The 23155-nt window shown below is 46.1% G+C and overlaps 1 protein-coding gene across 1 annotated transcript; it reads right to left on the bottom strand.

Annotated features, from left to right (window-relative positions):
- Window positions 1–901: 901 nt before the first annotated feature.
- On the bottom strand, window positions 902–23127 carry phactr4a (phosphatase and actin regulator 4a). The gene is made up of 13 exons (XM_071535005.1): window positions 22867–23127; window positions 15760–15930; window positions 15571–15651; window positions 14164–15435; window positions 11829–12209; window positions 7886–8402; window positions 6681–6913; window positions 6161–6323; window positions 5376–5431; window positions 4483–4544; window positions 3224–3361; window positions 2493–2569; window positions 902–2313 (listed from the first exon to the last, which is right to left on the bottom strand). The coding sequence occupies exons 1-13, from the start codon at window positions 22922–22924 to the stop codon at window positions 2298–2300; spliced, it is 3225 nt and encodes a 1074-aa protein (XP_071391106.1). The 5' UTR covers window positions 22925–23127; the 3' UTR covers window positions 902–2297.
- Window positions 23128–23155: the final 28 nt, after the last annotated feature.

Below are 23155 nucleotides of genomic sequence, written 5' to 3'. Positions count from 1 at the left end.
TTTCTGAAATATAAGTAATCATTTAATTTTTTGAGAATGAATTTGTTTCTAACTGACCTTCCAGGATTAAGGTAAAAACAAATGAATTCATCCATTAACAGCATTGCATAGGCTACTAAATATTCATGCATGCATGCATGTATGTAAGCACATAATAGTTAAATGGGATCTATAATGGCTCATTGCTCAAAATCTGTGGAAAACAAAACAGTCCAATGAGCAAGATGATAATTTATCAGATGAAAGGTCTAGCCTATAACCGATTCATTTTGATAATCATTTTAATGCGCCACAGCCAATTAGTTTCAAAAGACTAAATGGAGGAGAGGGGGTGTTGACTGAATCCATATCTATTATGTTTCCTCCTAATTAGCATTTCACAGGCTGTGAAAGGGGCAAACAGCACCAGTTTCTGCCCGGCTTTGAGGAAATTCAGCTGCACCCGTCTGAAGCAAATGATTCTTCTATTAGAGACAACAAAGCATATTTTCCCACTCATTCTGAGAGAGAGAGAAAAAACATTAGGATTCTTTCAAGGGTTTTGTCGGGTCAGGCTGTACAGTGGGATTTAGACGTTGGGATGGCGGCGATGACAGTGTTGTGAATCGATTTGCACAGTTAATATAACACTGCCCTCCTCTGGTCATTTTAAAAAAGGCCATATATCATTCATGCCAAATCAATGCCAATTACGAAAATCCCTCCATAGACAGATGGGGAGAATAAAAAATTATAGAGAAGAGTGGGGAGAGAAATGATTCTGAACGGCTAGAGGCCGTCTGGCGGACTGGCTGAAAGGCAAGTAAATGAGTCTGGGCAGAATTGCTGTTAAATACAGACATGGTTAAAAACGATTAGAGGCAAGAATAATCACATCATACTTTCACATGGAAATCGTCAGCTCTTTTAATTTGAGTGAATCGTTCATTTATACAGTGGGCTGCAAAAAAGTCAGTTTTAAAGATCTCTGTATTGTAAAAAAAAAAAACAACTATACATCTTCAAAATAGAGAAAACTTTTCTGTACCATTATCTGGTAGAACTACTTAGAAAATAGCATCGTGAAATACTTTAATTACAATTAAAACATTTTTGTCAGCATTAGAAGATGCACTATATAAAGTCAATCAAATCTACATAATTCATCTATACAGTTGCGGGCCAAACGCTGGCCTGCATATACAAAGTACCTTAAAGTAGTCCGCGAAATAAAAATATGTGCATTTTCCTGCCGCGATATTTCGATCAGAAACACAGAATTGCAGAGCGACCTTTTCTGTCAGTTTCAGAACTTTCATATAGAATTGTCTCTACTCCCAATCAAGGAACGTAAGGTGCCTTTATTACAGATTCATCTACTGATATGTGCTGCGACAAAATCTTTTAAATAATCGACAAAAAATACAGTAAAATGCACATTGGGATAATGCAAATCAACGCTCTGTCGTTCTATGCACGGAGCTCCGCGGTCGATTCGAAAGTTTTAGATCAGGTCAGACCGTTTCACATTTTTCTCTGTCCCTCTCGGATATTGAGGCTAAACCATAAATTACATGAAAGTACGAGATTGTGTAGAAAGTAAGGCTGGGCGCCGGCTGGCACCCTTAGGTGGGTGACGCGTTTGCGGTACCGTACGCTCACATATATAAAAAAAAAAAAAAACAGAAAGTGATACAAAACCAAAGGGTCGAAATCATCGGACTAGTGCGGATACGAACTCCCGCGGTCCATTTCTGTAGTCTTCCTGGCGTGGAGAGGAAACGAGTGAAGAAAGAAAAAGAAAAAAAAAAAAAAAAGGGTTCTACTGAGAGTAAAAAGGCAAGTGAAGGCCTCGTCGGGAGTGGTTTTTACCCTGAGGGAGACGACACGCAGAGAGACCGTATATGTGATCTCTCTCCCCCCCTTTTTTTTTTATGTCACAGCGGGAGCGTGGGGGGGGTGGGGGGGGCGGAATCCCTCGCCGTTGGCACCGGGCACCTCCGATACGGACGAGGTGAAACTACAAACGTTAGAAACCTCTCTTTCTTCCCCCTCCCCCACCTTTCCGGTATCGCTGAAAAAAAAAAAAACCCGGAGTACTTCTGAGAACCCGGCTGGTTAGTAGACCGGGATGGGGGGGGTCCGGCGTCTCTCCCGATCCGTAGCCAGGGGAGGAACTGTCATATTGCAGAGATGGAGGGAGGAGGGAGGAAGGAAGGAAGGAGGGTGGGTGGCGTTCCTCTTTACTGCGCTCTCGGTCCCGTCCCCCGCCGCCCGCTCTGGTCTTAAGTGCTTTTTTTTCTGCTCGGCGTGGACAGCTAAGGCCGGTGGAAGCTGCGTGAAAGAGAGGGAAAAAGGTCACGGGCGTTAGGGTTAAGATCTTCAGGGGGGGGGGGGGGGGCAGAAAATGTTGATTTCTTTTGAAAAAGGAAAAAAAAAACAACAAAACCACTGCTACAACATTCATGAAAGAGGAGGTGAATTATTGATGGGCCGCCGTAGAGGGGACTGACCGGGTGTAGATCCTGCTGTCTTCGTGCACCTCCATCTCTGAACTCTTGAACTCGTTGAGCTCCTTGCGGATGGCGGCCTGAGAACAGACATGAAAAGGAAGCAGCGGTTCAGCAGGAGCGGCTTTATCCCTTTTTTTTACGGCATCGCGGAAAAGGAAGAAAGGGATTGTGTGATCAAAGCTCAGTGCGAAGATATAGGTTATTTTCGGATTGTTAATGCTCCAGATGGACCCGGCGAGCCCCGTTTTTTACCTTACAGTGCAAGTAATATGCTCACTTACAGTTGCGTAACTTGCAACCCTAGACGCTGATATTATTTCTTGGAAAGCGTGGAGAAATAAGGCCGTATTAAACTCAGAAAACGACAGTATTTCTTTCTTGAGGGTATTTCTTTCCTACATGCGAGAACATACGTTCTGTTCCTAAATATTCTCCGAGCTTCACTGGACCAGGTAATTCACCGGGTTAGACTCTACACGGCCATTAGGCAGCATTCGTATTGCATTCCTGGGATTCTTCCTTGACACTGAATCTGCTTGGAATGCAAATCCTCGCAGAGTTGACCATAACGAAAGCTGCTGTTAAAAAAGCGCGAGGCTTTAGGCTCTCTCTTGGTAAGGAGGTGTGAGCCTCGGGAGCCCTGTTAGCGGAAAAAGGCAGATGTCTGCGTTTACGGGTGTGTGTGTGTGTGTGTGTGTGTGTTTGGGGGGTGGGGGGGGGGTCGCTCTCACCTTGTCAGCAGGAGTGAGCTTGGTCCAGGGTTTGTCTGCGCGGCGGTCGTAGTCGTGGGCGTGGGTGCACTCCACGTTCTCGTGGAAGCGCAGGATCTTCCTGTCCAGGAGCTCGGCCACTGTGGGCCTCTGGGACAGCTGAGAGGAGGAGGAACGCGAGCATATTAAGTCAGGTCTGAGGTCTGAGGGGTCATGTCCTAATTAAGGCTTTTGAAGCTTGGTACCAATCATTTTGGATTGAAGATGCTGATAGCTGCCAATAATTCGTGCCAATATTTAGTATCTTTAAAAAGGGGGGTATCCTAGGATGTGGCAATTCTTAGTATTTATGGTGATTTTGGTACTTGGAGGTGTGAAGTAAACACAGTAAAAAAACAGAATCATGTTACTTTGCCATTTCCCCACAGTCACCAACTATAAAACACGCCCCCTTGTACAAGCCAGTCAGATTTTGCTCAAGTTTCTATGTAGGCACTGGACTGTCTGAAATCGACCAATCAGCGCTAAGAGGAGGGCGGGCCTTCCAGAATGCCAGCCAATCAAAGCAGTAGCTCATTAGCAAAAGAAGCTGCTAAAGCAAAACCTATTTTCTTGTAGGTGGGAAACAAACACTGGGAAGTGAATAGCTAAAAGATTTTTACTGAAAAAAAAAGTAATAGATGTATTTTATAGACGCCAGGTAATTATATAAAATTGCTGAAAGAGGGTCTAAAACATCCCCAAAAATTCAGTATTTCACCCAGAATGTTATTCTTGTCTTGTCTAGTGGAAAAGCCTCTGAAACAGCATATTTTTTTATTTTTTTATTTGTTTAGTTTGTCAGGGACCATGTACAAAAACATTAATCTCAATTAATGAGAAGAGATGCTATGCACTGTTAATATGAAACTATGGGACACCAAAACTCTCTGAAAACCAGGATAATACTGCAACTACTGCTACTGCTACTACTATTATTATTAATACTACTACTACATACTCACTAATACTTGTGTCTCATTAGAACCAATTCAGGTTAAGGTCTTCCCATAGACAACCAGTGTACTATTGATTAATTCTACAATAAATATGTCATCAGTCAAACTGTATCATCCATCATATCAGATGTGGACGACACTAATTGGACCACATATGATTTCTAATCAATGGCAATACTGTCCAGTTGGATTTTTGCGTTTGTGCTCGACATGTTGCTATTGGGTTTTATACAGTTTAATGCTTTGTGTGTGTGTGTGTGTGTGTGTGTGTCGCATGCTGACCTTTCTGGTGAGCCTCCGTTTGATCTCGCACCTCTCCAGCCGTCGATCCGTTTCGTTCTTGGCTAGGGGAGGAAGAAGACATTCCGTGAGAGAGAGAAAAAAAAACAAAAAACACTGCGGCCAGTCAGGCAGACTTCACTCGAGCTTCTTGCCGGGCATGCTGGGGTAACAGGAGTCTTTTTTCTTTTTTTTTTCTTTTTTTTAATCACCGCCTCTCCCCCCCCCCCCCCCCCATGCACAAGGCGCCGCATTGTTTTAGCGCAGGCCTGCAACCGTCGTCCTCGCCGAAGTCCTTCGAGGACACAGCGAGACACAGGAGGGCGGGTATGCATCTGGATTAAAAAAAAAAAACAGGTGTTGATGGATTCTAAGGAGTATTATGTTGATACTTGGTTCTGATGCTGGACTAAAGTTCAACCACACCAGGGTGATTTTCACTATATTTCAGCCTACTGTAGAATTCTGCTCATATTGAGATCGGTGTGTTTACGTTCTTCTCCCAACAGACCACAAGGGGGCGTTTCCTTGGTACACCTGGAGTTGAAATATTATTCTAATCAGATACAATATCCATAGTAATGGACTATAGTGGCCCAACCGCAAACAGAGCCCAAAACTGTTTGGGGTCTCCTGTGTGTTTTGTACCTCTTAGTGTGCCTGGGGCAAGAGAAGAAAAAAAAAATAGCCAATGGATTGAGAAGTAAAATGAATGATGCAAGCTATTGATTTTAGCAGGGATGAAAAAGATGAAAAGCGGGGGGGGGGGGTTCTGACCTTGCTGCGCGGAGGGATCGAAGCGCAAAAATGAAACACACCTGAATGGAGAGGCTGGGAAAAAAAAATGAGTGAGGGATGGAGGGAGGGAAGGGAAGGGAAGGGAGGAAGAGTGATACCTTGAAGGATGTTCCTCTGCTCCAGCTCCTCTGCCGTCGGCCTCTGGCTCAGCCGCCTGAAGACACGGAACATACATGTTTGGGTTTTAGAAGCGTCGGTTTCCCCGCCCCCCAGAATTTAGAACATGGGATATGAAAAACCCATAATAACAACTATAATATATCTACGGATACTTGTGTGGAATCTGGTCACAATATCAGATTGGGATTAATTCAGGTTAAAGTAATCCTATAGACCAGTGGTTCTCACCCTTTTTGGCTCATGACCCCTTAAAACCAAGCGATGTCTACTCGCAATCCCGGTCACAAGCATATAGAGTTTAAACCGATGAATGATTTTCCCTTTTCAGGTTGTTTCATTTGATTCATTCAGAGGAGGCACGGAGGCTAAAAACAATTCAGTATTTTACAAGAAAAAAAGCAAAAATGAAGGAAAAAACAGAAAAAACAGACATGTTAAAACATTTGTATAGTAGAAATATGTTTTTTTCCTGTTCTATAAATCACCCCGCGACCCCGCCAAAATTATCTTGCGACCCACTGGGGCGTCCCGACCCCCAGGTTGAGAACCACTGCTATAGACAACCAGTGTTATACAATAAATAGGTAATAAATCCAACTGCATCAGATCAGACGTGGATGTCAAAGACTTGCTGATATCTGATTTTTAATTAAAGGCATATATTGGTCCTATATATCAGCTAACACATATATGAGTCTAACCCGAATACATAGTGAAGCACTGTGCTGTAACACAAAGGAAAGGAGGTCCGGGTGTTGTTTACCGTGTCAGCGCCGTGCCGATCTTCGTCCTCACCGCCAGCCACTGCTCCCTGCTCTGCCAGCTCATGGCGTCTTGGTTCTCGTGGGCCTCCCTCTCCTCGCGCTCCTGTCTCTCCAGCCTCAGGGCCAGCGTGTCCTTCCTCTTCACACGGCTGGCCAGCCCACCTGTCACACACACACACACACACACACACACACGTGTTAAGTACTGTAGCGTCTAGCCTCTGGACATAACGTATGAAAAGTGGGATATTGGCACATCCAGGACCTCCTGCAGCGCGGGGGGGGGGGGGGGGGGGGGGGGGCATGCTGTCAAGTTTTAACAAGCAGGGGAAAGTTTTCTTCAGTCGACCTCTGATCCAAGATGTAATAATGAATGAAAATGAATGAAAATAATGAAATAAATGTATCAGAAATCACCAAACTCTGAGATCTCAAGTAGTATTTACCTGCCGAAAGCTGAGGTGAAGAGCATTTTTTTTTTTTTTTGGAATGCAGCAGTATAACATGAGAGCGACTTACTTGGGGGGCCTTCCTCCTCCTCGTCCTCCTCGTCGTCTCTGTACAGGATGGGGCCATCGGAGTCGGTCTCCTCTTCGCTGTCCCCTGGTCCCCCGCCCTCGGGGATGACGCTGACTCGGGGGTCTCCGATCAGGGCCCTCCGGCTGCGGGGCTCCAGCCCGGGCTGTCGGGGGAGCCTCGGGGGGTGGAGCTTCCGCAGCTCCTCCTCCATGTCAAAGTCATCGTCTTCTGGCCTGCGGAGAGATACGGCCGTTAGAAAACCGCTCTCGGATGGCTCACTCAAAAACGAAGCCATTTGCTGCTATGTCCGAGTCTGGGGACGCACTACTTTTCTGCTGATTGTAGCCACAATTTGGCCATCGTGAATTTTCTCGAATCAAATCTGGACAAGTCTCGATGTCCTCCTGTGGTGTGAGTGCGCCCAAAATCTGAACAGAGAAGGGCAATAGCCAATCGGAACTGAGCGTGAGAGGTAGAAAAAAAATCTCAGCGAGTGTGGGAAGAAAAATGCTCAATGCTAGTGTGTGTTTCCCAAATCCATAAGGTCAAGTGTTTGCTTCCCAAAGTCAATCACTGAGTGTGTGATGTCTGTTCAGTCGTGTAGTGTGTCCACAGACTGAGCTGATTGATTTAAAAACTTCATTTGAGGGGGAAAAAGTCAATTGTGTGTTCATTTTTACATTACGGTTTTTTCCCTTACTTAGGTTCGTTTGGGCAGTTAAGAACAATACCATTCAAACTCGGGTGGCACCAAATTACACCAAAACACCTGAAAATGCGGGTCTCTGTCGTCTTCTAAGACAACTGTGGTGCGGTTTGTTGGCAGTGAGAACATAGTCTGAACCAACAATAGTAAACGACCCAGGACACACTCATATTAAGAGAGATTAGAGTCCATCCTGCTTAGCTAAAATTACAGGACATGGAATTTATTGTGACTTCTCCCTACTACCCCAAATCTCTGTCCAATCAGTGAGCCACTAGGGAGTCCATGTGACTTTTGTTTGCAAGCCCTGGTTCGTCTGGGCAGTGTGAACCTAACCGAGCCGAATACAAAAATGCAACAAAGTTAACTTTTCCACTACGGTTCAGACCAAAGAAAACAAACCGTAGGTGGGATCGCACCCTAAAAGGAAGATTCACAGTGAGGTTTCAAAGCAACAGTGTTTTGTAATGTATGCAGGCGATGGATACGGGACACTTACAGCCTGAGAGGTTCGATGGTGGTGGGGAGAGAGTATCGCGACCCTCCCCCTGCCTCGACGAGGAAGTCCGGCGGAGACTCGAACAGCAGCGAGTGTGCCCGCTGGGAGCCCTCCGGGTTGGGCTGAGCCGGGCCCGGGCTGGCGAGGGCCCTCTGGATGAGGATGTGCAGCGGGATGGTCGGAGGCTGGCCGGGGGGCTCGGTGGTGGGGCTCGGGGGGTCCGGGGGGAGCGGCTGCGCCCTGGGAGGGGACGGGGGTATGTGGGACGGAGGCGAGGGCAGGGGCTCGCCGACGGGCCGGCGGGCCTCGGCGCCGTCTCCCGCGCGGGCGGCGGGGGGCGGGGCCGGGTCGGGGGCGGGGGCGGGAGAGTCCGGGGCGAGGCCGGCGGCGGGCGGCGGAGGCGACTCGGCGGAATGGCGCTTGGCGACGGGGGTCATCCTCTTGGGCGGGGTTGGCGGGGAGCGCTTGGCGGGGGCTGGCACTACGATTATGCCGCTGCCGGGCTGAGAGAGCTCCGCTGGAAGTCAACCACAAAGTAATCCAACACTTGTCATATACACCCACACTCACTACATGCAGTAATTAATCAAGTGACATCCAGTGACATCCAACATCCAAGCTTAACCTGCAATCAACACATCCGTACACAGCGTTATGACTTTTTTTTTTTAACTTGGTGAGATGAGCATTCAATCTATGCAGGGATGGAAGTTAGGGTTAGAAAATGAACAAAATCAAGCTGACAAGCAGATATAATGAGAATAAGCGTTTTCGTCAGGGAGAATGACAAATGTCCCTATGCCTCAGTGCTGGTTGCTGAGTCAGTAGAGTGTGACAGACAAGGATAATTAGGCAACTGATGGTTTGTTTTTTTTTCTATTAGCAACTGCAAGTGGCATGACACGACGCGACATCGGTCTCTGCTCGCTCGGAGCTGTGCGACATCGGGGAATTTATCATTTCAAAGTAGCAGTTTAGTTTAGAAACAATTTCACTTGGATGTCTCAGCAGTCTTTGGTGTAGCATCCATTGAGGTCAGCGGACTGCGGGCAAACTGGGTGTTAATTTCCATGCGGCGTTTTCTTGGGTAGCGTTTCGAGTTAGTTGGCTCAGCTGAAACTTCTGCCGTTGGCTGCGTTAGAGTCTTATGTCATGCAATGCAGTAGCGGGGGGGGGGGGGGGGGGGGGTAAAAAAATGGAGGCGAGGTTATTTCGCGTGTTATTGAAGGTGGTAGATCTGTACCACCGGGATGCGGGGCGGATCGAGACACGGCGGCCCCCCCCCCGCCTGGTACCTGAGGTCTGGCCGGCCCTGTGGCGGAGGTAGACGGGCAGGGAGAGGTAGAGGCCTAGCTCGCCCTGGTGTCGCCAGCCGGTCCAGTAACCAGGCTGCCTGACCTTAGAGCCCCTGTTCAATGTGGAGGCTGGCAAAAATGAGTGGAGATGTCAGGGATGGTGCTGGGTTTATCCGTATGGCTGTAACGTACCAGGCGGGGGGGGGGGGGGGGGGGGGGGGGGGGGGGGGAATACCAGAGGGTATTGGGTGGGTTAGTTTCACAATTGCTCGCTACATGTTTTTTCTGTCTCGGATATGACCTGGAGAGCTCTGTGCAGAGCACGGTTTACACCAATCTTTTGGTGAAAAACAACATTTCTGGAGCAATAACCCTCGCTGAGAAAGAGATACATTTTGCTGTTGGCTCTTCTTCTGGCTTAAATAGCTAACAATGGACTACTATTGTATTGCAGTTCCAGCATTTGACATATGGTTCAGCTATGATGCAATTCTGACATTCCCAGTCTAGTTTCCCTAACCATAGGGAAACTCCACTTTTCAAGTCCAGGCTTAAAACTCATCTCTAAAATGTATCCTTTTGCTACTCATTTACTGTCAATGTTGCCACCTGGTCTGTTTGACTCATGTGTTATCCGGTCTTCATTCCACTTAAACTCTTTGCTTTGTTGCGTGTACTACGTAAGACTTCTGTTAAATACGCTTTAAACTGAAACAGCCTAGTCTTAAAACTTGAAATTGAAAAAAAAGACTTAAAAAAAGTAATAAAAACTGAGCTCTCTGACACTATGCGCTGAGAGAAATGAGAGGGGAAAACAGAAGCAGCTGTATGCTACAGGGCTTGCCTGCACTAGAAGTGTGTGTGTGCATGTGTGTGTGTGTGTGTGTCTGCGCAGTCCCAGGAGACCAATACACTGGAAAAACACAACCCTTAACATCCCGTGGCCCTCTCCACTGACTCGGCTCATCACCGATGCAGTCTCGGAGAGCCAATAAGCCAGGCGACAGTACACCCACAAGGGGCTGCAGACTGTATCTATACAAGTGTGAATTGAATCGGTGTAACATATGCATGGGGAACCGCGCCTAACAAATGGCGCTGGAATGTGTGACTGCCATAGAAACTGTGTGTGTGTGTGTGTGTGTGTGTGTGTGCTTCAATGAGACTAGTACTGGGATGGGCTGTAAACAAGGGCAGCTGGGGCATGCTGGGACAAAGGACAAGAAACGCTACGGCAGCCAATCAGGGGCTATCGTCTCCGGAGAGGAGTGCTGGCATTGCGTAAACGCCGCAAAAGACAAGCCAGAGCGTGCCCTCTCTCCAGAGAGCGATGGCAGCGCACACTGAAACTGCAGACGAAGACTATATAGGGGGGGGAACACATAACGAAGGGCTGAGACGGGAAGGTGATTGAGCTCACAGCCAGGTCAGGGAGAGGACTCCTGGAATTAAAGTCAATACTTAGAATGACTTATTAAAAGCGACTGTGTGTATGCTTCATGAAATATATTAAACGATGGCAAGTAGCAGCGCCAGTGGTTACGGCAATACTGTATTAGAGGTATACCATGGTGTTTTTCCCTACACCAAATGCCTCCAATGTACCCTATGTACCCTACAGTGAGTGGTGCGTTACACAACTAACTAAAATAACAGCTTGCAGAAGGGTGAACTCAAATGATTTCTGCAGAAGGAAAACAAGGAGCCGCTTGCCTGTCTGGATCTGTGTTAATTCCATCAAACGACATCAAGATGAAATGCAACTGTCGCCCTCTCCGACTCAAAGATGAAAGGGAATAATGGGCATTTAATTAGCTGAAGCTGTTCGACTCATGGTGCGTTTCGGTGCATTTTTTTGGGGGGGGTTTGTTGACATGTTCGAGCGTACCCTATCTCGCTCTACCTCCTTCCATCTTTCTCACTTCTCTCGTTCGCACGCTGATAACCACACCGCCGGCTCCTCTGTCACGCACATACCGATTTTTTTTTTTTTTTTTTTTAATCTGTCTGGAAACAGTACGGGCAAAGAACTTTTCAAAAAAGCAATATCAGCGTTCCTGAAAATAGGTGTGGATACAAGCCCTGCACACCCAACATGCCACATAAATCCTGAGCTTAATTTGACGCCTCACAGCAACCTTTCTGTTTGACTGCAAGAGCCTCTGGTCTTTACTTTTGATGCTAGCAAGCCTCGCTAATTAGTCTGTTTTGGCAATAAAGAACCAGTGGAAGGTGTTGGCTGGTGTAATTCAACTGAGAGGAAAGGAGAAAGTAGCTAAACTGCTGTGGCAAACCGAAAAACATCCATAGATTTTGCTGACACAAGCTAAGAAGGATGATGACATCGCTTCCCCCGCTACTTCCACAACTTCCACTCACAGCAATACACTGGGCCAAGGTGCCAGGGTTTGCAAATGGAGGTGAGGGTTGGAATCCAACTTCTGACAACCAGTTTTGATAGTCAGTGTGCGGTTTCCCTATAGGTTTGGCCTTTTTGGACACCCTGGAGTAATGAGTAAATCTTCCATGTGGTAAAACCTGAGCCCTATTTACACATCCTTATGTCCTACAAAGCAAAATTTACTTTGAAGTGCTGCTTGTTCACAGACAGAGAAGAGAAGTTGTTGAAAAAGTGCAACAAAACTCACCGAGCAGCGCGGGATTGCTGTTGCGGTTGCTGGGTTTGGGCGGCGGGACGGGGGGCTGCTTGGCGTGGGGAGGGATAGGGGGCGGCGTGTCCGAGTCGGCCGGGGGAGGCGGAGCGGCGGGGGAGGGGCGCGGCGGCTCGTCGCTTATCAGGGAGACCGTCCTCGGCGGTTTGGCCACTGCTATAGCGGAGGATGAAGAGGAGGAGGACGAGGAGGACGAGGAGGAGGAGGAGGAGGAGGGGGGGGTGGACGTCCTGCCAGACTCGGCGAGAGGAACGGAGAGCCGTTTAGGGGGGAGCAGGGCCTGTTTGGCCGGGGGGGGTTCCCTCAGAGAGTCCCGTGCCGCGGCGAGGTCAGGGGTGAAGCGGACGCCGGCGGACTCTGTAGCGGGGGGGGGGGGGGGGGGACACACACACACACAAACACACACAAGGAGAGGTCACAACAAGGTTTCTACTGTTCCCTTTGGAGCAAAAAAAGTACAAACATAGACACAAAAACCGTTCATCTGAAGGCAAAGCTTAGCCGTTACTCAACCTTGTAAAATAAGCAGCTTTTTAAGAGCTTAACCAAAGAGGAAATTCTGATCAAGGTTGCGCAAATTCATAGGGGAAGAGAGGTAAGGTGGATCAGACGATTTAAAGTCCACACACAGCAGACATGGAGAAAGATTCAATTAGCATACAGGCTTTGTGTACATAAAAGCCTGCTGTTTACCATTCAGTTGATTTATTTGTCGGTGCTTCCAGATTGGGTTCATCCAAAATGCATCTAACACACCATCAGACTTTAGTTTGTACGTGTGCTGATATTTCATCATGGCAAATCTTTCACCTCTGGCTTTCACAAAGGATGTGGTTTGTATGGGGAGAGATGCGATATCTTCATTTCTTGAGCATTTCAAGAAGTTTTGGGGTATATTGGGCAGCAGTACAGCATCATGGTTAGACAGGCCCATAACCTGTCCTGTCAATGTGTCCTTGAGTGAACAGCAACACATACCTGCTCACTCAATGTAAGTTGCTCCGTTTAGGAGTAGCAACTAGGCTAAATGACAGCGCAATTTGAGTTTTTGCTCATTTTCCATTCCCATCCCTTTAATGTTAATTGTGACAGTTTTTACATACAGTACACGCGCCACAGTTTTTATATTATATATTTTTAAAGCAGTTTTGCCATTCCTCTCGCTGTTATTCACTCCCATTCAGTTCTAAACAGCATAAAAAGCAACTCCTGAAAACTCAAATTTGGTTGGTAAAGGTAAATCCATCATTGTAAATGAGAGGCCGCCAATTGCGCTTTGCAAAGTTGCATCAGAACGCCAATATCAGGCTAGAAACTTTGACACTTTGAAAGAAGTTCCGTTCACCATTTCATGTTAATGTGTGTGTCTTACTTCTGTTTTCTGCTTCTGTGATTTCTGCGTTTACCTCTCAACGTTCTTCTGTCACTCACAACCTATTCAAGCCAACAGACAAACCCAAGCGAGACGCTTCCGCAGCTATAGTCCGTAAAATTAAACAGAAAATAAAGCTTGATTTTACACAATTACAGCTTAAAATTTGTGCCCTATTTACTGGGAGTAGGCTATATTTAGAAAGCGTTCGATAGACAGCGTTTATTTCAAAATATTTACTTAGATGAGGGAGAAACGGCAAATATCTTATAACCTGATAAAAGCACTGGAAAAGGGAATGCAGGAAATGAGGAAAAAGTCCAATCACACTGGAATTGTCCTTTAAAATCATATTTTGTTAATAATTTTCAACTTATCAATGCTTAACCTCAACTTTTTCCACGACTTCCACTCCATAACTAAGTCGTAGCGTTTCTGTGACCAAAGAATTTCTGCCTGGTTTGTTAACGCTGCTTTTCAGCTCAGAAAAGTTCTAAAGTCTTTCCACTACAGTTGGGCATGCTGTTGAGTGGTGTCCAATCATGTGGCATGGAGAGACACGAGTCTGCAGGTTTTCCTTCCAACTAAAGACTACATTATGTGATTTCACCGATTAACACGACTTCAACCAGAGAAAGGAAGGTGAAGTCACTTGGTGTACTCTTCTGTTGAAGAAAAACCTGTACACTCTCTGCCCTCAATGACACTTGATTGGACACCACAGATCTAATGCACTGTGTGAAACAAGTTGGACAACACATTCTGGTATATTCATTGAAAAGTGACCCAATTGTAAAATTCCCTGATATTCCCTGACTTCCCCAAAGAAATGATCAAATTCCCTGACTTTTCCTGTCTGGAATACACCTCTTAAATGTTCAATGACCAGTTGGAAGTGGGAACTGTACGATCAGAGAAACAAGCACCAATTTTTGTTACCTGCCCGTCCTCTGAACTCCTCAGATGGGGTGTACCGGGGCAGGGTGCTCCTTCGGTCGGCCTCCGAAGCCGGCCGGACCTTCTTGTTGTCCTCCGAGGAGCTCTTCTGTAGACTCGGCCGCAAGTCCATCTCTGAGACGGGCCTGGCGGGTCGCGGGTCCTCCGGCTTTTCTCGCTTCTCCCTCTCCTCCCTCCGTTCGCGGTCGTCCCGTCGCTCCCGTTCGTTTCGCCTGGCCCACTCGTCCCGCCTCTCCCGGTCCTCCCGCCTGTCCCGCTCCTCTCGCCTGTCTCTGTCTTCTCTCTTGTCCTCCCTCTCTCCTCGCCCGTCTCGGTCGCGGTCGTCTTTCCTGTCCTCTCTCTCGCCTCGGTTCTCTCTCCTCTCCCTGTCTTGCCTCCGATCCCTGTCTTCCCTCCTCTCTCGGTCCTCCTTCTCTCTGTCCTCTCTTCTGTCGTCCTTCTCTCCTCGAGCGTCTCTCCTCTCCCTGTCGTCCCTCCTTTCTCTATCGTCACGATCCCTCCTTTCTCTGTCGTCACGATCCTTCCTTTCTCTATCGTCGCGATCCCTCCTTTCTCTTTCGTCGCGATCCTTCCTTTCTCTATCTTCGCGATCCTTCCTTTCTCTATCGTCGCGATCCCTCCTTTCTCTATCGTCGCGATCCCTCCTTTCTCTATCGTCGCGATCCCTCCTTTCTCTATCGTCGCGGTCCCTCCTTTCCCTATCGTCTCTCTCCGTCCTTTCATCTCTCCTCTCTCGGTCGTCTCTCCGTTCTCGCCTTTCCTTGACGTCTCGGTCATCCCTCCGGTCAACCCCTCCTTCCCTCTCCCTGTCTTCTCGCCGGTCCCTTCTGTCCATGTCCTCCCTGTCGTCCCTCCTCCCTCTGTCCTCCCGGTCGTCCCTCCTCCCTCTGTCCTCCCTGTCGTCTTTGCCGTCTCTCCTCTCATCCCTGCGGTGTCTATCGTCTTGGGCGGGGCCTCTGGGTAGAGAACCTCCTCTCCGGTCCATATCCGACGGTAGGCGGCTCCGCCTGTCCACGTCCACGGGGAGCCGGGCGTGAGAGTCCACGTCCAGGGGCGCCCGGTTGCTCCGGGAGGCGTCGGACGGTATCCTGCCCCGGCGCTCATCTCCCTGGGACAGCCAGGTGGGATTCACCCTGATGTCCGACTCCCCCCGCGACACCCGCACCCCCGACTCCGACACCCTGTCCACGTCCATGGCCACCGGGTGCCCATTCTTCACCGGCGGAGCTTTGGAGTGGTTCACATCATTGCTTTCTGTCGCGTGAAGAAACAAGCCGTGAGTTAGAGGTCGTCAGAGATGGAGCCTAATTGTAGCATATTTTATCTTACTAACTAAAACATAAGTGATGATTATAACAAATTCTTTTGATGCTACTAAAATCTACCCACCGTTCTCTGGGATTTCCTTCAGCACCCCTCTTTCAATCAGCTCTTGACGAGTTTTCCTGACAGAAATCTTTCTTTCCAACGCTGAAAAAACAAACAAAACACATATACATCTGGTCCCAGCATTAGAAAAAAAAACAATACAAATATTCAAGTGTAAATCATAACGTGACACATTATATCCCAGCGTACCTATAGATGTTTCAGCGAACTTCTCACTTGGCTTCTTCTTTCTCCATTTCCAGGGCTTGAAGATCTTACCCAGGCTGGAGAACTTGCCTTTGCGCTTGGCTGGAGGCGTTCCCTCCCCGGAGTTTCCCTCCTCGCTCCCCGTCGAGCTGCGCTGCAGGTCGACCTCATCATCTGCAACACACAGACGGAGGCAAAAGACTCATAAGGGTTGCTGAAGGCCACTACAATATTTTTGCTGATATTTAATATCTTTAAATTTGGCCTTTCTTCAGGCCAAAAAATTACAAGTATTTAGTGCTTCCCCAAGAATTTTAGTCTCGGTGGTGGGAAGCCTCTGAAACAGCATTTACACCACAGGAGAGACAATACATAATATGCATGTACACTTATGTAGAATCTGATTAGAATCAGCTCAGGTTAAGGTCTTCCCATAGACAAGCAGTATAGTATTAAGTTTTACAATAAATATGTAATCAAAGAAACTGAATCATATCCATCCCACCACATCTGGTTCAAATATAAAAAGGACAATATCAACTCAGTATATCTGTAAACCAATACTATATATAGGCCTAACCTTAATTTTGACAATACATTATGTAGGCTAAAAACAATACCCCATCCCAGAGATAGGCCTCCTTCAAATATGTGGTTAAGTGCTGATCAAGTATGCAGTGTTTCCCATACACAGGCTCATCTGTGGCGCACCACCACTATATCAGCACAGCCGCCACAAAATATACAGTTGGTCAATGCATAGAAATTGATCCAAATCGATCCGTAATGCTGTGCCTAATTGTACTCAATCTGGCAGAGCTTCCCCTTGTGAAAACAAAAGTGAAACTTAAAATTCGACAATTTGCTCCAAACTCAGTTTTCAGCAACAAGATTTGTAAACAGTAACTTGATACTTTTTAATCTTGGATTCATAACACTGCTCAACACAAAGATAGAAAGTTAACATGAGTGCTGTGCAGAGACCACTGGGCATAGAAGTTTCTCAACACACAGAGGACCATGTAATTATTAATTTCAAGTTAACTGAGTTATAAGGTTTTCACCCAACAGCTACCATTTGTAGGGTAGGGCTTAGGCTTCATGTTGGTGCCACATTTCTCTGTCATACTAGAGCGCAGAGCCTGTGAGCGAGGGTGAGGGCTGGTCCAAATTCCACTCTTATTGCCTGCAGAGCTGTTCCAGCTGTCAGACATGAGAGCCTGAAACGTGGGCAGAGCTTCTTCTGGACCTTAACCTTCATAAAAACTAAATGGACAGGTTTGGGTTTCCCGATCATTGTTGCTTATTCACAGGGGGTGTGAATTATTGTGATTTTCATCATGACATTGATGTTTCACTGGCTAAGATCAACTCTGTATTTTGTCAGATTCATTATCAATATCAAAACACAACAACGCTGCTAAAATCAAGTCCCAAGGAGAATGAAAAAGAACAAGCTGAAAGAAACCCCAGGCAAAAGAAAAACAAAACAAATTATGGAAAGGAGTAGGCTCCTGTGACAGAAACCATGACTCACAAGAGACAAGAGACTCACTCTGTTCAAAACCGGAAGAGAGCATAAACGGGGTGTGAAACTCCCATTATAATTCTTAGGTGATGAGTCGCAAGGCAGCAGTTACACAATACTGTACTGCATGGCAGCAAGCACCGATCCATGCATGGGCCCTGTGGTTTAAGTGCAGGGATGAGGAAAGCGGACTTAACCACTCTGTTTCACAAGTAAAGGTACATGGGAACAGGAGAGTTCATTATCTCATTAGAGCTCTTACACTGAGCGTTACGCAACACAGTGTGAATGTTCCATGCTTGATGGGGAGTCTGGACATCCAATTAGAATTTAAAAGAGAAATGTGTACAAGAGAGATGGCATGATCAGCAATTAGCATGCGTTATGTAGATCTCACCCAGTCTCATTACAGAGACAAAGACAGTGTCTGATGAGCCAAGCGTTTGATGTGAGATAGAGCTGACAGAGTCCTGGCATTAATGTGCCCACACTAATACAGATCAATTAAGACTGTGTTTTGACAGGGCTCCAAGCCCAGCTTAAGGAATGTTAATGTATGCAACAAAGACTGAAATATGACTCCCTGGGCTGCTCTGGTGGCTCAGCATGCTAAGACACATACCATGCACTTGCATAATATCTAATTCAAATGTTAGAATAATAGATGTGATATGATTTCCCCCAAAACAACCACAAACAACAGGTAACTTGAGAAGAAGAATTTTTGGTGCCAGGTTTCTGTTAGTGTTTGCTAGCAACGCGAGTGCAAATCAGTAGGGAATGAATCCATCTCTTTCAACTAGGGATCCCCCGAGCCAATATCAAAGATCAGCATCAGACCAGATCACGGTGTATTTTGATTGATCTGTAACGGCTACATGACACCCGATCAAACCCCGAACCATTTATTCATTTTCTCCCCCTCTGCTCCATTTACGCCAACTGTCGTAAAAAATGTATGTGCCATAAACAGGTGTTATCCACGACCAACACTTAACGCCAGTCGGGCGTATGGTATTGGAGGAGGCAAGTCACACTATCATGTCTGTAGTGTGGAATTATTTTAAATTGCAGACAGAAAGCAGCCCAACAGCTACATGTAATGCTTGAAATGCAAGTACTTTGAGTGGTGGTAGCAACAGGGCTGCTTTCAATGTTAGTGTAATGGAAAGGTATATATATTGATACTTTTGTTTTTGAACAATGACAAAGACTATTAAAGATAAAAGAAATGTAACCATGCTGTAGGCTATTTGTTCTTCATGACTCAGACTGGAGACAAAAAACATTGACTGGGACATCCCTACTCTCAGCATTGTATATAAGTTCTTTCAAACTGTTCCATTTCTTGTGTTTATTACTCTAACTTATAAAAAGGAATGCCTGGCATGTAATAAGGAATGGCGATTATGACAAATATGAACAACTGTCATCTAAAAGTTCAAAATACACCAAAACAGTTCTAGCTGGCTGTGGTTTCTTTCCAAATGAAGCCTCCCTGCTTACAACCGTTGTGGTAATAAGTAATAAGAAGCGTTTGAAAGAACTTGTACATGCTGTTGAGAAATGCTCACTCTCCTGGCGCCAATTTCTCAGGAACACAAACACTGTTTTGAAACCGTTCTCAAATATTCTCAGTGGGTGCCTGATTGCTTAATAGCACAGACGTATAAAAATGATGACCCTTTCCTTTAAAGCCTGCTGTAAATTAGGTCTTAAGAGCGCATTCGATTCGACCATAGCTTGATACAAAACACCACGCAGATGTGATAGTCACAGAGAATGACAGAGCCAAGTAGCGGCTAAGGATGTTTAATATTATCCATGTTCATTGTATTAGCATCTTCCATATAACATATATGCTCTCCCATTCCCCAATAATCTATTTCAGCAGCAGCCTCTAAAGCAGTGTGACAGAGCAATGCACTCCTCAGCCTATATGCTGAAGAGACAAACTAAACCTCACACACTCAAATTATACATGAGACCTTATCAACACGCACACATAAAAATACAGCCTCGGGGTGTATCTACCCTCAGGATAGGCACGAGTATCCTCCTGTTCTCAGTCCAACTGTAAGCATTGTCATAAAACTCACTACACTTTATAGTAGCCTACTGGGCTACTTCCAGCACAAATTGTGGCGTTTTGTGGTTGAGATGGCCCTACTTATGCCTGAATATTATGGAATGCCAATTTCTCTGCTGATTATCTTTTAAACCCCATATATATATTATTTTTTACACAATCTTGAAAATCTAAAAACTCTGGTTTGTACACAAAATGGGCCAAGGAAAAGTCATGGAGGGACATTTTGAAAGCGGAGATATTTCAATTCTATATTCAAATCAGCAGTCAGTTGAAAGCAACTTCAGAAAATTAATGAAATAAATACAATTATTAGAATTGTAACCAGATCAAAATAAGATACATAACTGTCTTATCTTCAAGTGGTCTGATGGCTCAGTAAATCTCAGCTCAATATATCCAACTCTCTCCTGTGGACTGCATCTCTGTAGTTACTCTGCTTATTAAAGCTTTAAAGGAAAATGATGGTTATTTACCTGGCAATATTTTCTAAAGATTTTGGTAGCCCATATCACTTTTTTGTTGGAGCACAAAGAGACGAGGAAGGAACATGCTGTGTGATCATGGAGCATTTGTGATCTGTAATGTGACTTTGAACTAGGCCTAGTTCCAAGAATAATCAATAAATAAATCTTGAGCGTAATGGGAGTGTTGACAGGTATTGAAACCAGGGAGGCACCTTTGTAGTTTAATGTATCAGCATTGGAGCAGACATCAGTCGAGACACCATATGACCGCATTACTGTTTGAAATGCCATCTTCATCCTCCCACATTTCCTCCCCTTCATTATTGTCATTAATCACAGCGAGAAATCGAAGTTATGGTTAACGTTAGCCAATAGCTATGATTGTGATAGTTCCATTAGAGATTAATTCTAACATGGGCAACTTTAAGCAAGGAACCCCCTTTGTCCTTTTGTCACACTTACCGGTACAAGTGCACAAAAGGATCCAAAGAACGTGTACAAGTTACAAGCATGTACTTCACGGTGCCAAAGGGTGGCGAGCAAATCAGTGATTTAATAAAAGTAAGGTGAAAACCAAAAGAGGGAGTGGAAGCAGAACAGGCCGGGAGATGCAAGACATGGTGAACGGTGCGAGACGAGGATTGCTGATTTCCCCTTTGGCAAGCACCAAGCGCCTCATTTCTACTGAACACTATCTAACAGAAGAGGGACTAACCTGCCTCTGCAAAACACCAGATAGTCGACTCCCTAAAATCACTTCAGATCCACAGTTTTATTAAGCCAGGTTTAGCATTACGAAATATACAAAAGACTTGGAAGGATCAAGTTGTTGTAGTGTGCCAATTCTTTTAACACGATCTGACCGTTATTGTGTCCTACAAGTTCGTTCGACAAACAGGCTACAGTTGAGGGTTAAAGCGGACACATATTGCAACCTGCTACAATCACTGTAAGATGCATGTCTCGGGGACAATCCTTTCAAGGTCAGGGATAAATGTAGCCAGTGGTATGACTCAGAAAGCAAATCTCACACTCCATGGGGGAACAATCCAAGAGTTCTGTCTTGTATACAGAATACAAGTTCATCATAGCACAATATTCGGAACAAACTTTTTCAGTGGCCCTTGCTCTACACACATTCCTCTATTCATCTCTACGTGGTAAACAAGGCTGTTGGGCCTGAGTGTGAGATCCCATACTGAAATGCGGCCATGCAGGGGGGGGGGGGCAGTGAACTCTGTGTGAAGTGCACTGGCCCTCACGGCTATTCCTGACACTCGTCCCAGACACCAAAGGGTGTTAAACAGGGAGGAGTGGGGCGGCAGTGGACTGGGGGAAAACGAATACAGCGGCACGGCGTGGCATGGTGACCTTGTGTTACAATAGAGCATGACAATCTGAGATGGCTAGTTTCACAGAGCAGCCAGAGAATAAAAGGCACCGACCCCTGAAAGATGAAGTGAGAGATGGTGGAGACACGCGGGCCACAGCTCCCCGTTTGAACGCTTCGCAGGACAGCTTGCTTCAACAAAACCGAAGACAGTATTATCAAGGTGGCCGCTGCTTTCATTTCACTGTAAATTTTCAGCCCTTTAAAATCAAAAGGACTAGTAAAAGCCTGAAAGCTGGTGTAACTAATGGCATTATGCAATACTCAGCAGTTCCATGGTCGTGCTGTCCATATGGCTCATGCCAATCACATGACAGGCTGCCACCCAACTACATGGAGTGGCACACCAGAGGCAAAAATACATTTTGCATACAGAGCAAGCATGTAATGTAGAGGAACTCATATCACATATTTAGGGCAGGCAATAGTGCTCACACTGTAACTGAAAATCTCCAGAGAAATATAACGCAAATATTGGTCCATCAAATTTAACTTCACTAGTAGGGCTGGGCGATATAGACCAAAAATCATATCTCGGTATTTTTAGGCTGAATGGCGATACACGATATATATCTCGGTATTTTCTACGAAGTGGGCTAAATGTTCAGTTGTAAGTCAAAGCCACATGTGAGATGTCACAAACACTTTTATTAAAACAAGACTGTGATCAAAATAAAATGCAAAGACAGGGTTTCCTTCCCTGTTTTAGAACAGTCTGGTAAGTTCAGAAAATTACATCACAGCAGCCTTTAAAACCAGGAAAAGACAACACTTATGCCATATCATGATATTACGATATCCAAAATCTAAGACGATATCTAGTCTCATATCACGATATCGATATAATATTGATATATCGCCCAGCCCTATTCACTAGCTATTATGTCTGTTAAACCAGCAGCAGGACAGCAGTCCAAGTCCATAACAAAACAATGCCAACAACTCAAAGTCCATGACATTATGCAGCAAACAGTGACAGTGTCATGTGACTTAGGATTTTTGTGGGGCCAATAAACCAACAGGGGACTGGGCTGAGTTGGATTGCAATAGCCAGACTGCGTTGCTTCCTAACCACAAAAGTGGATTTCTAGCTGTGTAAATACAACGTGTGAGAGGTTCCTCCTTTTGACAGCGAAAAACAGGTTTTCAAAGTTTGTTCTGTCTATTAGTCTAAGCAGAGAGACAGACAGGGGCTTCAGGGTGAACTGTACAGCTGAGGCCTACAGTACGACTTCAGAAGTCAAGTTGTGCAAGTCAAGAAACAGATCCACAGAGAGAGAGAGAGAGAAACGGTGTCAGTTGGTGCCTTGTACCCCCAAAGCCGGTTCTCCATAAAAGCTTCCATAAGATGGAGGAGAATCAAGTGCAGACAGGGGGAAGAGCTAGTGTGGTGTGTGTATATTTCACAATCACTACATTCCACCTGCATGCATTCTTCTACACCTGCCTGTGCCTGCCTCCTTCCACTAGTCTCTCTCCTTTTTAGAAGCGCCTGCTCATATATCCACGTCCGCTTGCCACCACTATACTTAACGCGAGCATGCCTGACAGGTTGTTTTCCCGTCAAAAACAAGGTGTTCTCTCAAAACTAGTTCACTGCAGCCATCTGGTGCTAAGCCTCTGGCTTTGGACTCACCAGTGTAGTGTTGGGCTGGTTGCTGGGCCACTGTCTCAGTGCTGGCACTGTGTCCCATGCTACAGCTCCTGTCCCCGCTGGCCTGCCGGGCCCTGCCTCTCCTGAGGCCCACGGCGGGGAGGGAAAACTAAAGCCACCTCGCTCCTCTCCAACCAGACTTAGAGCTCCTGTAACCCAAGACTGTCTTGCCTGCTCACTTGCGTCGTTTAGTCTCTCTCTTGTCTCTATAGTCTCGCCCTCCCCCTCCCTTCAGCCTGTGTGATTTGGTCTCTCCCTCTTTCTCTCTCTC

The sequence above is a fragment of the Centroberyx affinis genome, unplaced genomic scaffold (genome assembly GCF_046629955.1).
Source record: "Centroberyx affinis isolate AG114_WGS23_722 - 3 ecotype Tasmania unplaced genomic scaffold, CSIRO-AGI_Caff_v1 ptg002645l_1, whole genome shotgun sequence".
Lineage (NCBI taxonomy): Eukaryota > Metazoa > Chordata > Actinopteri > Beryciformes > Berycidae > Centroberyx > Centroberyx affinis.
This window is presented reverse-complemented; position numbering and strand designations above follow the sequence as displayed.

Coding starts and splice junctions, on each gene's coding strand:
- phactr4a (XM_071535005.1), bottom strand. CDS start 22,924: ATGGGACACAGTGCCAGCACTGAGACAGTGGCCCAGCAACCAGCCCAA. Junction 15,652..15,759: donor GTTCGCTGAAACATCTATAG/GTACGCTGGGAT, acceptor TTGTTTTTTCAG/CGTTGGAAAGAAAGATTTCT. Junction 6,324..6,680: donor GGAGGAGGAAGGCCCCCCAA/GTAAGTCGCTCT, acceptor TGTGTGTGACAG/GTGGGCTGGCCAGCCGTGTG.